Here is an 18,458-nt window from a genome sequence, read left to right as displayed (position 1 = left end):
ACTAAAGCTGGGCTCTAACTGATATTATTTACAGTAGTTCATCTACCACAGACCAAAAACCTTTTAGTAGTGTGGTCTAGTGGATACAGCACTTGACCGGGACTCAGGAGACCTGGGCTCGGTTCCTGATTCTGCTGCTCGCTGGGTGACCTTGGGCAAGTTGCTTCACCCCCGTGCCTCAGTTTCCCCATCTGTAAAACGGGGATAATTATATTGTTCTCTCTTTGTAAAGTGCAATGAGATCTACAGATGAAACGAACTATGTAGGATCCATGTGGTGGTGGTGGTGGTGGTAGTAACATTTTAATATGGAAGGAAGCCCTGTGATCTTCTCTCTCTACTTATCTAAGTGTTTGCACCCTGTAATGTGTGTTCCTATTTAAATGCTGGTGTAATTCTTTAGTATGGGTCCTGTCATCGTGGGGAGATGAGGATGTAGAACCATTAGTTCTCTAACCAAATGGGCAGTCTCCCACCACTGTAAAGATAAACTAAAACCAGTCTTGACTTTTGGAGGAATGCATTCAGTTGTGTGTATACTCTGAGTACAGCTCGCTGGAGACTGCCAATTGCATTTTGAGACAAATTGTGAGGTTCTGAAATCTGTTCTTATTCCATATTGGAACAAACCCAAAACCTTTTGAACGTTTTTGCAAAATGGAACAGTATCGAAACATCTGTTTTCCAGATCAAGAAAGTTAAGTTTTCAATTCAGGGGTTTCCCTCACTCACTGGAGACTGAACCCTTAACCTCAGAAACCTTCCCAACTAAAACTTAATTGAAATAGATACTTTTCAAGAAAACAGTGTACTTTGACAACAAATTACTCAAAAACGTTCCTATCTGTGACCCTGCTGAATAATCACATCAATTTTCACTGACTACAAAATAGTTATTTTCCCTTCCCTAAGAGTGCTCCTCAGAGCCCTTTGGATTCCCAGTGGTATTTTTTAGATGGTTAAAACTTTTTTTTTTTTTTTTAAATTACTCACTTATGTTAAACAAACGTTAACATTTTAGAGAGAGGAAGCCATTTAGCTAAAGACTCAATACCCTCATTCCTTCAGTTAATGTTATTACAGAGCTCACACTCAACATCCTTGAGATCTCCTACAAAACCAGGGAAGATCAGACTGGATACGACTGACATTTCTGAAGCAGATGCAAAAACAAAAAACCCTCAGTCAGATCATCTGTATTCATCGTAAAATAGGGGAAAAGGGCACAAGGCCAGTTTCAAAGGTGATCTTTAAAATGAGACACTGAGCAAGCCTCAGATGAGCCTCTCTAATTTTTGTCTTTTGGGTAACCGGAAGTTGTACTCTGATTGTCCGTTTGGCCTGCGCATGTACCCTATGGTTCCTTGTGCTGCGTTACCTGCCTGTTCACACGTGGGCGGAAGAGTGGCAGGTGTCTGCCACACTGGCATAGCTTGATCTAGTAGTGTCTCGTTAATGGGCAACAGCACCTGGCGGGTGTTGCTGACTGCAGGATATCCACAGTTTGTGTTGTGAGTCCTGGACTCCTTCATGTGGAATCCGAAGAGCGTCAGCTACCCTCTTTATGAGGTCTCGAAATTGCTGAAAATCACCAGCCATGGAAGATGGAAGAGAGCTTCAGCCAGAAATGAGGATGAAATAGGTGCTTGAGAGCTGGCCTCCTTATCCTCCCTGGCCTCCTGCTCCTCAAACACTTCTGCCTGTGGGGGCGCTGCGGGAACGAGAGGGCCGGACAACTCTAGCCTCCAGATAATATGGTATCGGTGGTCTGGCAAATTGTTGTCAATAGGCAGCCCAGGGGTCCCAGTATGGCCATGGGGGGGGGGGGGGGAAGGGAATACTGGAGAGAGGGTGGCATGCAGGGTTGATTCCACCACTCTTGATAATGATTCTGATTTTCCCTGATTTCAGAGAATGGATTCCTGAAAGGATATGTTGGAGAAACCAAAATAGAAATAAAGGAGACCAACTGGAAGTCTCTTTCATCCACCTCCATCTCATCCAAAGGATACTCCTGGGGGAATTGTGTGCCACTGCGCATGCGCAGAATTTATGTCCCCTGCAGATTTCTTTGCTTCTCTGCAGAAAAATGACTTTCTGACAGGGAAGCAAAGAGAAGCTGCAAGAGCAGTTACGCATCACTCAACTAGCTGCATCCAGACCCCCACAGCACCAAGCCCCACTCCCCCAGTCCCCCTGCTGAGACCCCCACACCCAGACCCCTCCGCTGAGCCCCAACCACTTTCACCTGGAATCTCCTGAAGAGTCCCATTGCCCTGCACCTGGAAACGCACCCCCAAATGAGCCTCTGTGCATCCAGATCCCCCCACACCCAGACTCTCCACTGAGTTGCCTGCACCCAGATTGTCCCACACAGAATCCTCTCACCCCACACCTGGATCCCCCCACACTGATCCCCTCCCCTTTCTGCCTGGTTGAGCCTGCCTGCCATACACCTGGTGCAGAGGGTCAGGGCCACAGGGTGTTTCTGGGGTAGGCCCAGACCTTGTGCTGTGTCAGGGTCTGGTGCAGCTTCACCGCTGAGTCCGTGTCCCCGGGGTAGGGGGTGGGAACACTGGGGAGGCTGCAGGGTGATCTCCCACCTTCATGTAGCAAGTGGTATGTGCTCCCCACTGCCATGCTGGAGCCTCTGCATTTATTTATTGACCAATAAAACTTTCAGAATTTTGCAGAATTTAAAAATATTGTGCACAGAATTTTTAATTTTTTGGCACAGAATGCCCTCAGAAGTAAAAGGAGGAGCACCTGGAGAAAATGGTAAAGTACTGTGGTACCGGATAGTGGTAGTCCAGAGATTGGGGCCTCAATACAGAGAGACGCTCTGTACCCATGAGGAGCAGGGACTCTCAGTCATCCGTTATAGAGAAATCCTTAGCATATCTGAACTCCTGTGGTACTGAACAGGGGACTGGTACTGATGCAGTCGGCAATGCCACAGTCACCGAAGCCAACAGCCACTGCTGGTCGGTGTACTGAAAGAGACACTGATGGTGTCTGGTGCCATTGCTTGCTTGGTGCCAAGGACACCGCATGCATGGGTACCGACGGGTGCGCTGAACTCGACGGTGCCAGTCCCAAGTGTCTATACGTGACCTCTTTGCTGCTAGAAGGTACTGAGGTCCTACCAGACCCACGTCTCTCATTCGTGCTCCGGGATTTTACGGCCCCGCTGGTACCAGAGGAGGAGTCCTTTGACTCAATGGTACCAAAACGAGAGGTCAAGGCTTTGGAGACTGTAGATCTTGCCACGTCCTGGTCTTTTTTGAAGATGGCATCTTAAGGTGAGAGTCCACGTTCCTCTTTTGGGAATCCTTCCCTGAGGTGTCCAAAGTTTTCCCTTTCTTAGGGGAAGCCTGCGCTGATGGAACCATGGATCTGCCCCGAGACAGACGTACTGGGGGGAGTCTCCTGACCTGACTCAGAAGTTGGTCTATGATTAGCAGTCTGAGTTTAATCTCGTTTACCTTTCCCCTGGACTTGAGGGCTAGGCAAAAGTTGCACTTCTGGGAGACGTGGAACTCCCCCAAGCAATGGACACAGTCAGAGCAGCCATCGTTTACAGGGATAGTCTCTTGGCAGGAGAGGCAACATCTGAAACCTGACAAGCCAAGCATGCCCTGCCAGGAAAAAATAAGTCTCCCCAAGGGGAAAAGAGAGGAATCAAACAATCCCCTCACTACTTATCTAACTATAACTAACTACAGAAACTATTTAAACCACTGTCAAAATACCCAAAAAGCTGAGGCATGCTCAGGCGGACACGCTAGCGTTCCATCTCAAACTGAGGCAGTTGAGAAGGAACTGAGAGCTGTTTGCACCACAGCCCCATAAGGCCTCGGTATCTGGCACTAGGAGGCACAGGACATGTGTGGATCGAACAGACACTGCCAACTGAAAAATCTCTGAGCAAGGGCATTAGCACTTGAAGTGGAGTTCCCATGGGGACACTACTTGAAGAGCATACATTTTGCCTAGGTTAGAAATGTATTTAGTTAAATTCTCACTAAATATAATACCTGCGAATAGCAACCGTTAATGCCTCTGAAGAACTGGCACAGGGACAGATAACTTCTGGTCTCAAACCTCTGGACTGAAATACGTTGAGGAATGCATCACAGGAAGATATTGACCCTAAATACAATAAATCACAAAAAGGGAAACACATGCGTGATTGCAAGGAGAGAGAATGCTGAAAAAAATCCATTTTGCCCTAATAGAATTTCCATATTTATTTTTACCTGTGATTTAGCTGTAGAATATGCAAATGTCCTCACACCACATGTCATCAAGTCATACTTTTGACAGATTATTCTTTAAAGAACAGCATACCCCATTAGTGTTTTAGCAACAGAGCTGCACAAAATCCTAACATAGTCAGGCCCAGATATTCACAGGTAGTCAGTCATTGCTGCACTCAGCAGTGCAACGCCTAACTGATTTAAGAGTCTACTTCCCATTTTCAAAAGGGCTTTAGGCACTTAGGACCCTAAAACCTATTGACTGTTGATGGAATTTTGGCTCCTAAGTGCCTAAAGCCCTTTTGAAAATGAGATTTAGACTCCTAAATCCGTTAGGTGTTGCATTGCTCAATTCCTTTAAAATATGGTCCTTAATGATTAACTAATTCACAAAGTGAAATCAGTGGAGAAACTCTCCCTGCAAAGGCAAAGTTAAAAATCATGGAATTCTGCAAGGGATCTAGTAAAGGTATAAATGATCAGTCATTAAAATTCTGAAAATTGTCTCATATAAAGTTTCCTGCAGGTATCATGGGACCAGGATGCATACACACCTTCTAAAAATCGTTACATGATTTTGAAAAGCTCCATTTGTGTTCAGAACTCTATGTCAGACCCATGTGAAAAAATGACACGTGGGCCCTGAGCTTTATTATTTTAAATTCCATTTTATTGTAGCAGGGAAAATTTTCCAGCCAGCACACTTCAGAGTTAATTTCTAAGATGGGTCCAAGTCATTCTGTATTGCTCCTGGGCCTTATATTACCATCATGCTTCAATCACTGAGAAACGCACTACCAAGTTGTGTGTGATTGTTTGAGTATTAATGGATGGTGGTAACAGTATTGTAGGTAGTTCTGTGGGTACAATTTTCAACATTTTATTACAGAGTAAATGGCCTAATGCCCTAAGCATCAGGTCTCAAATATCTAAACTCTTCGGAACCACACATTTAATCCTCACAAGATCAGTTCAGCCTTTCCTCCTTCCACGGTAAATAAATGGACTTCCATACAGCATGTCATTTCTGTGAGTTCTGTCAGCGATTGCATTCCTGGAGGCTCTTTGTAGCTGTTCGAGATCTCTTGGAACTCTTTATGAGAGCAGACTTTTGCCCTAATATCCTTGGTCAAGAACTGTCCCACCCTACTCTGTTTTGCTGTCAATCAGCTGTTCTCCTGGCTGCTGAGCTCCCTCACTAAGGTTTGCTCACTGTCAGTGTGCCAGGCACTGTAAATAACTTGCAATATGCTTCCATACACCCGGGGTTGAAAGACACTATAGAAATGTAAAATATTATCCCCATGCTTACATGGATTAGCTCCATCTGCCACTATTAGCATTCGTAAAGAGCTGAGGTTGACATCTCTTTGATCCCGCTGAGCCAAAAGCGACCAGTGCATATCACGTGATTTTACTACTGCTACACGGGCTGAAAGTAAAAAAAAAAAAAATTAAAACCAAAGTAATGATTTTAAATAGGCCACGTATGTGGCGAACACACTGGGCATATCACATGTCCTGTCAGGAGGGAGCTAAGCCTTGCCCATCATGCATCCAGAAATACTTCTATTAAAAAGTATTTGCTGTGTAACTAAACTGTGAAAAAGTGAAGTTGGTTGAACTGCCAACAGCACTTCCTGATCAGACCATCTTTTGAGGAGCCAGTTGCTGAGGTAGGGAAAACCTGTTATTCCTAGACAACAGAGGTAGGTGGCTGCAAACACCAGGATGTTTGAGAAAAACCCATGGGACAGAAGAAAGCCAAAGCCTACTGTACTGGTAGGGATCGTGCTCAAGTGGAAAAATGAAGAATTTTTTTGAGAGAGGGATGAATTGCTATGTGGAAGTATGCATCTTTGAGGTTGAGAGTCACCAACCAGTCCCCAGACTCCAGGGAGGAAATTATAGCTGCTAGGGACTCTGTTCTGAATTTCAGATGTCTGACTTACTTGTTCAATTGTCTGAGATCTAGTATTGGCCTCCAACCTTTGTTTTTCTTGGGTAGCAGAAAACTCCTTGAATAGTGTTGAAGTGGAACTGGTTCTATGGCCCCTAGACTTAGGAGCAAGGTGATCTCCTGTCTCAGCAACTGATTGTGAGAGGGGTCTGTAAAGAGGGATGGGGAAGGGGAGACCGATTGGAGGTAAACTGGATCGTATAACCAGAAGTAATGGCCTCCACTGTCTGATGTTATAGGCTGCCACATGTGTTGGTATAGAGGGAGAGTGTCCAAACTGAGAAAAGGGATGGAATGGTGCAGTCAAGAAATCCTGACTATTCAGTGGTTCAGACTCTTGACCAAACCATCAAAACTGGCGTTTGGAAGATGTTGATGGTGGGAATGAAGCAGCTGAGGTAATGATTTCCTTTTTAGAAAATCTCAGCCTCTCAGCTGGTGGTTCAGATGGTCTATGAAAGGTAGAAAATTGAGCAGGACGGTATCTTTGTACTGACTGAGACCTCTGAGTTTCCTTTTATTTGCAGGTATGTATATCCCCAAGGATCTAAGTGTAGCCCTAGAGTCCTTTAGAGTATTGACAAGTTTCAGAGTAGCAGCCGTGTTAGACTGTATTTGCAAAAAGAAAAGGAGGACTTGTGGCACCTTAGAGACTAACAAATTTATTTGAGCATAAGCTTCCGTGAGCTACAGCTCACTTCATCGGATGCATACAGTGGGGAGATTTTATATACACAGAGAACATGAAACAATGGGTGTATGAAAAATTCAGATGGTAACACCCATTGTTTCATGTTCTCTGTGTATATAAATCTCCCCACTGTATTTTCCACTGACTGCATCCGATGGAGTGAGCTGTAGCTCACGAAAGCTTATGCTCAAATAAATTTGTTAGTCTCTAAGGTGCCACAAGTCCTCCTTTTCTTTTTAGGGTACTGAGTAAATCATCTGTGGAGTCCACAAAGAGCTCGTGGCCATTCAATTGTACCTCCCACAGGAAACTAGATAACTGACACCAGGAAGCTCATCTTGTCACTACTGTGGTGTCGGCCACACCAAGTGAAGCCTGCAAAGACATCTTTGCCAAGAGCTGAACCCCCTTTCTTCTGGCACTAAACTAATCTTGGTGTTCCACTGGTAAATGGTCAATACAAGCACTGAACTTCTCATAATTCAGGTGATCATATTTCGACATCAGCACCTGGTGATTTGCAATCCTGAACTGTAATGTTGCCGAAGAGTAGCTTTTATGACCAAAATGCTACAGGACCTGGCCTACACTGCTGTTTATGTCGATGTAACTTATGTTGCTCAGGGTTGTGAAAAAAATCACTCCGCTGAGTGACATAGCTTTCATCGACCTAACGCGGTATCTACACTGTGCTATGTGCTTCTCTTCATGTGTCAGTATAATAATGCCTGCATCTGTAATTTTCACTCCATGCATCTGAAGAAGTGTGTTTTTTACCCACAAAAGCTTATGCCCAAATAAATCTGTTAGTCTTTAAGGTGCCACTGGACTCCGTGTTGTTTCAGTACCTCCAGGCTGTCTTAATTGTAGAAGTTGAATACTCACTATCATTCCGAGTACTACTGAGCTGAAGAAATATGCTCTTTCTCATGGCATGGATACCTTCTCTCCCTCCCACACACAGCATCCCGAGAGGGAAGAGGCAAAAGGGTGGGCTTGTTCTTCATTCCTCAGTGCATCTGCATCAGCAGAAATACATCAGCACTGAAGAAAAACTAAATAGCAGTATCAGTGAAGTCTGAGGCTCGGAAGGCTCAAACATCAGTTGGATGCAGTGACAAAAGGAAATCAGCTGTGATAAGATAGCAGTGGCATCTAATCGTACACTAACAGGTTTTTCTTGCCCCTTTGAAGTTTTAGGTTTTTCTCTAATTTTGCTTAGTTGGCCCATTTCAGCAGTAACACACTTCACAATGTCTTTGTTTTGGCTCATTAGGAGATGGATGGATCAAGTCAAAGTACTTTCAGATTACCTTTGTATGAGCAGACTTTCTGTATCCAGGAAAGCGGATTAACCTTCATTAATGCATAGGGGATACTGACAACGTGCATTCTGTTCATTACGCTCTGTAAGTTAAACATTCAAATGTCTCAAAGGGTAAATGAACTACACGGATACATTTAAAATATCACAGCTGCAGCACATGTTCAGTGCCATCTAACACCACGCAAGCAGGATAAATGCATATATCCAAACAAACAACATTTCCTATGTGCCTAAATCTATTTATCACTATATATCAGCAAGTGTTTTTTGAAGCCTTGATGTAGTTTGTTCATTCATTCATTCGGATATCAAAATACCAGAGAAACTCTACCCTCCAACATACTCTTCTTAAAATCTTGTCCTCCCTTGCTTTCTATGACTGTCCTCTTCTTGTTCTCTTCCTACCTCTCTAATCGATCCTTCAGTGTGTCCTTTGAAGGATCTTCCTCAATGCCCCCACTCCAGATTCCACAGGGTTCTGTCCTAGGTCCTCTTCTCTTCTCTAAAACTTTTTTCCTCTGGCAATCTCATCTGCAAACACAAATTCAACTACCATCTCTACATGGACAGTTCATACATCTACCTCTCTACTTCAGATCTGTCTCCTGTCAAAACTAAAATTCAGCCCGTCTGACATCTCTTTGTGAATTTCTAGCCATCAGCTCAACCACAACATGGCTAAAACGCAGCTCTTTAATCTTCCTCCCCAAGGCCCTCCCTACTATCTCCTTTCTCAATCAATGTAGACAATACCACTATTCTACCTGTCACTCAGGCCCGTAACCTGTGTGCCATCTGTGACCCACACGTCTCTCTAGGTCCTCACATCCAAGCTGGGACTGTCATGCAGATTATTTCTGCATAACATCTTTAAGATCCATCCACACAGCTAAACCTTTTGTCCAAGCTCTCATCATCTTGCATCTTGGTTACTACAACCATCCTTCTCTGTCCTTGACAAATGCAATCTCGCCTCACTCACATCCATTCAGAATGCTGCTGAGACGATCGTTTCCCTAGCTTATCGCTTTGACCACATCTTCTCTTTCTTTGCATCCCTTCACTGGCTGCCTCTTCTCTATCATGCCAAACATAAGCTTCTTGTCTTCACTTTCAAGGCCCTTCACAACCAATCTCCGCCTTATCATCTCACTCCATATCAACAAGTCAGCTCCCATTTCTGAATGGCCCAGGATGCCAGCGTCCACTGCTTGTTTGTTACATGTTCAAACAGGCACCATCATGCTTTCTCCCATGCTGCCCCTCACACTTAAGGAAGCTCCTTGTAACCATCCACAAAACTAGCCCTACTCTCCACCTTCAAAATACTCCTCAAAACCCTCTTCGCTGTGAGGCCTGCAAAAAAATTGACAGCAGCTAAGCTGCTGGTGTACAGAGACCATGGACTGTCCCGCTCCCCAGTACTGTCTCCTTGCACTCGTCTGTCTGTGTCTATCCACCTGCTGTCTCTTGCCTGACATTTAGATTGTAAGTGCTTTGGGACAGGAACGGTCTTTCTCCTGTTTTTTGTACAGCACCTAGCACAACGGGGCCCTGGTCCATGACTGGGTGCCGAGACACTATGATAATACAAATAATACAATTCTTCCTTGTTGAATATATTCAAACACTCACTGTTAAAACTCCGTGCCACAGACCAGCTTCCCTTTTGAAATCCAGCACATTTGTTAACGTTTCAGCTGAAAGTGGATGAAGACTTTGGTTACATTTGCTGACCACCACAATGGCCAAACCTTTAGAACATTTGAGAAGCATGGTGTAACTCCCAAAGGAGCTGTGAAATTTGTAAGACTTTCAGAAAAGGAATAAGCCAAAGTCACAGTACCATGCTCCTATTACGTGTACACAGTCTGCTAAAGCCTACAGCATCTTAAGTTACTTGTTACAATTGTCCTTGTATCATCATTTGTTACAGATGACACGAGCAGTGATGCCTATAGTTAAGGTTGCCTGGGGCCCCTGACACTTTCAATTATAACACCTTATTTTCGATTGCTTACAACTTTGCTAATCTTTAATAGCTTGAGCTGAAATTTTTCCATACTGGGTTTTTATCTCAGGCTGAATATAGGTGTGTATCTTAAGTTTCAGCTAAAAAAGTTCGAGTGTTTCAAAGAATACGATTAGAGAAAAATGTTGTTTTGTCCGTGTTAGTTTTCCTTCTTTCTTTCTTCATTTTGACATTTGTCTCACTGAGAAACTCCAGCATCCTTCATGTTTCGGAGCAGGGACTTGGAATTAGGATTGCCCTGCTGTCAGAGATGGATGGCTTAGTGTCCTGAGAAAGTTCACCCAAATTTGGCTAAGTTACAAGTGAAAATCAGTTTGCACGTGCTCAACGGAGGTTTGAGAGAAGCTGGCAGAATTATTTTCGGAAAACACCACCCACAATGATCATGCTCCAACCCCACATAGCTCCTGTGTACTGACTGGACTGAGCATGCTGAACCATGGAATCTTCCTCCTGGGTGCCAGGCCTAGAACAGAGAGCAAGGAGACTGTCTCTCTTATCCTCTCACTGCCCCCACTGCTGGGTTGGTCCCTGGGCAGTGTGGAGAAGGAGAAAGCAGCCTGACTTGCTTGACTACAGAGGAGTGAGGAGAGGATGACAGGGGCAAGCCGGGGCAGGCTTGGGGGTATACAATTTTGCTGCAATTGGGCCAGAATGCTCAGCACCTTGGAAGATTGAGCCAAAATGACATTGAAACTGAAGGGAATCCAAATAAAGGTGACAAAGATGATAGAAGGATTAGGAGGTAAAATTTATGAACAGATTAAGTGGTTTTAACAAGTTTAGTCTAGAGAAAAGAGTATGAAGTCAAAAGTGCAGGTTGGGGATTGGGACTCTGCTGTTAATAGTCTCCAACTGGTAACAGATATGTACTGGTAATTAAGAGTCATTCTTGGTATTTTTTTTTTAAAAAGGCTGTTATTGAAGATTCTGTGAATTCCTTTTTAACAGAAAAAAGTGACGGGCAGATTGAACATGGATTGTTTTAAACCTTAATTTAATTCATTCAAGGCAAACATTCTTCTGAAAATTAAAAAGCATTATGTTGACACTAGATTGCTATTTGGATAAACATATAATTAAAAATATTGAATACTAAACTTGTGACAACAGCTTCAATACAGTTGCCTACCCCTTACTAAAGAGCATAGTTTACTGGTGTATTTTAAAATTTGGAATTTTTTTTTTTTTTTTTTTGCAATTCTGAGCAGTGATTGCTATATATTTACTTTCAAATTGATAAAGCTATCAGCTGCTATTTACGTACACTTCACATATTTTGGCTTAAAAATACAAAAGGGTAAAGCAAGCACACTCTCAGGGGGAGGGAAGCTGATTGCCAATAATAATGGCTACATTTAATAAATTTATACAAGTCTTACACGAAAACAAACTTTTTTTTTTTTTTTTTTTTTACACAAGTTGATGTGGAAACACATGTATTCATAATTTTGCTTAAAGACTGATCAAAAATTGGAAACTGCTGGCAAAAACCTACCCTGTGAATATGACCATTTAACCCCCCCTGTATTGGCTGTTCTTTTAGGGTGTGATTTTCTGCACATGCAGTTACTCCAACAGTACATGCACATTAGGAGCATACTACTGTCGGCTGTACGGAAAGAAACAGGCCACATATTCATAATACAATAAAGATATTGATCCTCCCACTGTTGTGAAGCCTTCAGTCTGATCAGCAAAAGTTGTTGCTGATTAACCCTTTCAGAGTTGCAAGATTTACTTGGATTGTCCAAGAAATCAAATATTAGTTCTATTTATTTCAACTTGTGTTTTAATTAGTATGTTGCTAACACGTACACGTATGGTCATAGAAGACTTCTTTTTTCTCAACAGTGTGGAATTAGATGGTATGAGATGGACACATACAATCAACTGAGCAGGTTAACAAGGGTCTCAGATTAGAACTGCTTAATACATGATGTGGATGAAGTTACAAGTGGCTCCTTATTTTTCTTCATATTTCATGTCAATTACAAGCAAGTAAACAGCACTTTCCTTCAACAATGAAAAATGTCACTATAAGACTGGAGATGGGCACTAAAAATGCTTTCCCAACATAAGATACAGTATGTTTTGCTTAATGTAAATATCAATATGTATTATTTTTGAAGGACCTCTACGGAACGTACCTTCTGAGTAACCGCATGACTGGGTCAATGCGTGACAGTGGGCCAGCATGGACGCATGAGATATAGTGATGCCCATTGCGCTGCCCTCTTTACTTGTCTTATACTGAAAAGAGAAAATTTACAATGTTTCTTTAATAATTGAAGTTAGCCAACTAATGACGATTAATTTGAGGGGCGTCTTTGTGTGTGTACGGTATGTTAAACTGTACATACTTAGAGGAGCAGCCGTGTTAGTCTGTATTCGCAAAAAGAAAAGGAGGACTTGTGGCACCTTAGAGACTAACAAATTTATCTGAGCATAAGCTTTCGTGAGCTACAGCTCACTCCATCGGATGCAAGTGAGCTGTAGCTGTAACTCTAGCTCACGAAAGCTTAGGCTCAAATAAATTTGTTAGTCTCTAAGGTGCCACAAGTCCTCCTGTTCTTTTTGTACATATTTTGATTGTTTCCCTGTCCCTTACCATTTGTAAATTACTTGTCTCAGTGACCCCCAAAATGGAACACCATCAATACATGATCACCACCACCCTGCCACTTTGCTGACATTGTATCCCTTTCCCCTCCCTTTGTTCATTACTTGTCTATGTACATTGTAAAATCTTTGGGGCAGTAACCTCTTTGCCTCTGACTACGTATTTGTACAGTGCCCAGCACAACGGGTGCTACTGTAACACAAATAAATACCGAGGGTGCATCTGACACTATCCTTGAGTACGTCACAGGAATCTTGGAAGGAAGATGGTTAAGTTCTCTATAATGCAAAGTTTACACTTCCAACCTGGTATGGGAATTTAAAAGTGAAAATATGGTAACTCAGAATGAAAGGCTGGGTGAAAGCCTCAAAAGCAAAGATGAGTGTAACTGGGTGGGGAGGGCTGCTGCTATAAAAACAAAAGCAAAAAGATTCTAAGCTAGGTGACTGAGTAAGAGGAGAGCACAACATTACAGTGACAGTCTGATGCCCCTAATTATATGGAAACAAGGTGTGGGGGAAAGGTACTGCACTTAGTTTTAGGGGAGAAATATTATTTATGTATAATCTATAGCACCATAACTTTTCATGACACCTTACAGAGATTGAGAGACATGGTCCATGCACTGAAAACTTACCAGGTAAATGTGAGAGACACAATGAGGATATAGATACAGGGTAAAAATTTTAAATGGTCTAGGTGACTTAGGAGCCTAAGTCTCATTGCAAGAATAAAAGTCACTTAGGCACTTCTGAAAATTTTACCCAAAGGAACAAGCCACAGGATTACAAATAAAATGATACATCCGATCACATGGCGAGATAATCATTTACACACTGACTGTTTTCAGTAAGGACAGAGGGAGAGCAAGAGAATGGATACATTCAGTACAGGAGTGGAAATCAATGATGGAACCCATGTGTCAGATACAGAGTGATACTTTCTATCATCACTTAAGGTCAGATATAAAGGAAAAGAAAAAAAGACATTGACGGTCAGATGTTGGGATCATAGCTAGCTGGTGAAAGATTCAGAGACTGGGACAATTTCTTGCTCTACATTGAAAAATTAAGTAATTTACAATCTCTCAGGACTACAAAGAGAACAATAAAGTGTTCTGTGGAACAGGTGACCGTAGCGTAAGTACTTGCTAAGCATATTGCATTTGTTTACCTCAATATAAGCGATATCAGCACTGGCATCCCGTACTTGTGGATGCCAGTCCTTGGCTGGTTTTGCGAGATGCTTTCCATCAATCACAAACCAAACAAGACGAGGCCAACCTTAAATTAAAAACAAGACGAAAATTATTAAAACACTTCCAAAGAAATATTTTGTTTTTCAATATTCTGGGACAGCAACAACTAGCTAAGCAAAAGCACCAGAATCATGCTGCTGGGGGAAATGTGGAATGAAAATCATTAACAGCTTGATCAAAGCACTCTTTTGACAAGAGGCAGACAGTTTTCAGATTTCTCTTCCTTCATATGCACAGTTAGAAATGTGTAATCACAATCAAACTAGTAATTGCACAGAAGCATTCAATATCTATGTTCTTCGCTCTGCAGAAAAATAATGGATAACAAAAAATGTACCTTTGAATGTAACTACCTCCCCAGTTTGAGCTTTCGGAAGGCCTTTTTGACAAACGTCTGTTGTCAAAGCTAACGTTACTCCACAACTGCCCAAGAGAAATCCAATCTGTTGGCTGCCAGCATCCTGTAGAAAAACCACGATGTTATTGTAAATATGCAAATAGTAAAGCTTAGAGTTTTCTGCAATTCTGCCATGCTTAGAAGACGTTAAGAAGTTACATGCGAATAATCATGTGTTTCCAGATACCGCATTTCTTAGCCTTCACACAGGTACAATCACTTTAAATGTCTCCCTGTTTTGTGGTGCCCATTACTGCAGTATGAGAGTGTCTATCCAAATCCTTGATCTCCTGTGACTCCTATTCATTTGGATGCACCTCTCTGTTGTGAGTAACTCAGAGATGTGCAATTCAACACAACAGAGATGTTTCTTTCTTATTTTTAAATAAACGTAAGTTCCTAAATCCAGGAAAAAACAGTTACCTTTCCTGTAACTGGTGTTCTTCGAGATGTGTTGCTCATGTCTATTCCACAATAGGTGTGCGTGCTCGCCATGTGCACCGGTGCCGGAAGTCTTCCCCCTAGCAGTACCCGTAGTGGGGGAGCGCCCCCGTGACCCCTGGAGCGGTGCCTCCATGGCGCGGTATCAGGGGAGCTGCGTACTCCCCCCACTGTTAGGATATAGATATTCAGGCCTGTCTGTAAAGGCCTGTACTCTAAGAATTTAGGTGTATTCTTATCACTTGGCTAGTTCTAGAAGTATAAAAGAAAGAATCAAAATCACTGTCTGCTGGTGTAAGGGCCTTCTCTTACTGTGACAGTCTGAGGCCCTGTGCTTAGGCTAAGGCCTTTGGCTAAGCAGCAGAGGCAGCCATAAGCTAGGAAGCGACAGGTCACATCCTCACATTCCAAACTAGTCACATTGAAAGAAGGTGCTATTGGGCTGTTAGGAATACAATCCTGTCCTGATAATGCCTATCACCTCCAGAGAAAGGGAAGTGCCTAGAAAATGTAAAAGGAAACAGCATCCTGTCTGGCAATACTGGGATTATATCAATACTGGGATGTGAAATCCTCACTTCTGTATTGTTTTGTCATTATAGTTCCTACTTTGCTATTGTTTGTCTGTATAATCTCTGTCTGGTTCTGTGATTGTTCCTGTCTGCTGTATAATTAATTTTGCTGGGTGTAAACTAATTAAGGTGGTGGGATATAATTGGTTACATAATCATGTTACAATATGTTACGATTGGTTAGTTAAATTTCAGGAAAATGATTGGTTAAGGTATAGCTAAGCAGAACTGAAGTTTTACTATATAATCTGTAGTCAATGAGGAAGTGAGGGGGCCTTGGTGGGAGGGGGTGGGTGTGTGTAAAGGGGGAAATGGGAACAGGGAATGAGGGTAAGGAAATTGGAACCATGTTTTGCTAAAGGGGGAAATGGGAACAGGGAATGGGAGTAAGGAAACTGGAATCCTGTTTGGTTAAAGGGAGAAATGGGAACAGGGACACAGGTGTAAGGCTCTGTGGTGTCAGAGTTGGGAAGGAGGATATTAAGGAAGGAAACTGGAATCATGCTTGCTGGAAGTTCACCCCAATAAACATCGAATTGTTTGCACCTTTGGACTTCGGGTATTGTTGCTCTCTGTTCATGCGAGAAGAACCAGGGAAGTAAGTGGGTGAAGGAATAAGCCCCCTAACACCCACCCTCAGTTCCTTCTTGCCAGACAACTCTGACGGAGGGGAAGGAGGGTGGGGTGTGGAATGGACATGAGCAACACATCTCGAAGTACACCAGTTACGGAAAAAGGTAACTGTCTTTTCTTCTTAGAGTGGTTGCTCATGTGTATTCCACAATAGGTGATTCCAAGCTATATCTGTTGGAGGAGTTCACAGATCCCTGGGACGGAGTACGGCCCTGCCGAACCCGGCGTCATCCCTGGTTTGGGAGACAATCGCGTAGTGCGAGGTAAATGTGCGAACCAAAGACCAAGTGGCGGCCCTACAAATAACCTGGATAGGGACCTGGGCTACAAAGGCAGCCGATCAGGCCCAGGCCCGAGTAGAGTGTGCCTTTACAATGGGTGGCGGAGGAATGCCCGCCAGATCGTAACAGGTGCGAATGCACGAGGTGATCCAGTGGGAGAGGCGCTGGGTGGAAATCGACCGACTCCACATGTGTTCAGCTGAGGCAACGAACAGTTGAGAGGACTTCTTGAACAGCTTAGTCCATTCCAGGTAGAAGGCCAGCGCCCTATGCATGTCGAGCGTGTGGAGGCGGCGTTCCTCACTGGACGCATGCGGCTTGGGGCAGAGGACAGGCAGGAAAACGTCCTGGCCCAAGTGATAGGCAGAGACCACCTTAGGTAGGAATGTGGGGTGTGGGCGGAGCTGAACCTTATCCTTATGAAAAACCATGTATGAGAGTTCGGAGGTCAGGGCCCTGAACTCTGAGACCCGCTTGGCCGACGTGATAGCAACCAGGAAGGCAACCTTCCATGAGAGGTGAGACTAGGAGCATGTGGCCAGAGGTTCAAACGGGGGCCCCGGGAGACGGGATAACACCAAGTTCAGGTCCCACGGTGGGACAGGGGGCCTAGCACATGGAAAAAAGACAGTCCAACCCCTTAAGGAATTGTCTAGTCATAGCATGTGAGAACACCGTGTGTCCCTGCACCAGCGGATGGAAGGCCGATATGGCCGCCAGGTGCCCTCTGACCAACAAGGGCGCCAGGCCCTGGGCTCTAACGTGAAGGAGGTAGTCCAGGATAAGCTGGACCGGGGCGGACACCGGGGAAACACCCTGCTCGGTGGCCCGTCTGGAGAACCAGGACCACTTCACCAAGTAGGCGCGGCCTGTGGAGGGCTGCCTACTTTCCAGAAGAGCTAGACCCCCTCCAAACACACCTGCTCCTCCCCGCCTAGCCATTGAGCAGCCACACCGTGAGGTGGCGAGCCGCGAGGTTGGGATGGAGGAGGTGGCCCCGGTCCTGGGAGAGCAGGTCTGGGCGGAGTGGCAACAGCTGTGGCGGAGCCACTGCCAGGCCATGAGGGTCCCATACCAATGCTGCCGGGGCCATGCCGGGGCAATCAGGAGAACCCGGGCCTTGTCCATTGTTACTTTCTCCAGGACCCTGCTGATGAGAGGGAACGCACAGAGAAACTGGTCCGACCAGGACAGGAGGAAGGCATCGGAGATACCGCCCTTTCCCAGACCCCCCCGGAGCAGAACCTGTCCCGGGCCTGGCAGAACTCCGAGGCCAGCTAAAGCTGGAGAGGCCTCATTCGGAGCCTGGCGGACCACATACATGCATGCCGATATGTGACCCAGGAGCTGGAGGCACGCTCTGGCTGTTGTCACAGGGAACTTTGTGACCGTGTCGATGAGGCCTTTTAGGGTCTCGAATCTGTCTGGTGAGAGGAAAGCCGTGGCCGATGAGGCATTTAGGAGTGCCCCGATAAACTATGTGCTGGACCAGGACGAACATGGGCTTGGTGTCATTTACTAACAGGCCCAAGGCAGCACATGTGGACAATAGAAGCGTCACATGATCCTGCACCTGCGACCAGGAGCTGCCCTTGACCAGCCAATCATCCAGGTAGGGAAAGATCTGGACCCCCCGGCACCTGAGGTAGGCTACCACCACCAACATACATTTTGTGAACACCCTTGGGGCAGTGGATAGGCCAAAAGGGAGGACCATAAATTGGTAATGATTCTGTCCCCCAGGAAATGGAGGAAGCGTCTGTGCCCCTCCAATATGTGGATGTGGAAATATGCATCCTGCAGATCCAGGGCAGCATACCAATCCCCTGGATCCAGGAAGGGGATGATGGAGGCCAGGGAGACCATGCGAAACTTGAGTTTGACCATAAGCTGGTTCAGATCTCACAAGTCCAGGATGGGCCTGAGTCCCCCTTTGGCCTTCAGGATAAGGAAATAGCGGGAGTAGAACCCCTTGCCTCTGAAC

At 44.5% G+C, this 18,458-nt stretch overlaps 1 protein-coding gene across 5 annotated transcripts in view; it reads right to left on the bottom strand.

Moving 5' to 3' along the window:
* DIP2A (disco interacting protein 2 homolog A) overlaps positions 1–18,458 on the bottom strand; it is a 254,159-nt gene that overhangs the window by 50,639 nt on the left and 185,062 nt on the right. For all 5 annotated transcript variants that reach the window (XM_074968204.1, XM_074968206.1, XM_074968205.1 and 2 more), the window contains 7 exons: positions 14,488–14,611; positions 14,066–14,175; positions 12,420–12,522; positions 9,873–9,937; positions 8,224–8,317; positions 5,572–5,691; positions 4,038–4,152 (listed from right to left, as the gene is read on the bottom strand). In XM_074968204.1, coding sequence (XP_074824305.1) covers positions 4,038–4,152; positions 5,572–5,691; positions 8,224–8,317; positions 9,873–9,937; positions 12,420–12,522; positions 14,066–14,175; positions 14,488–14,611 — 731 coding nt within the window. The remainder of the gene's footprint in view (positions 1–4,037; positions 4,153–5,571; positions 5,692–8,223; positions 8,318–9,872; positions 9,938–12,419; positions 12,523–14,065; positions 14,176–14,487; positions 14,612–18,458) is intronic.

This window comes from Natator depressus, chromosome 11 (genome assembly GCF_965152275.1).
Source record: "Natator depressus isolate rNatDep1 chromosome 11, rNatDep2.hap1, whole genome shotgun sequence".
Classification (NCBI taxonomy): Eukaryota; Metazoa; Chordata; order Testudines; family Cheloniidae; genus Natator; species Natator depressus.
The sequence above is the reverse complement of the archived record's forward strand: the minus strand, read 5'-3'. Positions and strand labels throughout refer to the sequence as shown.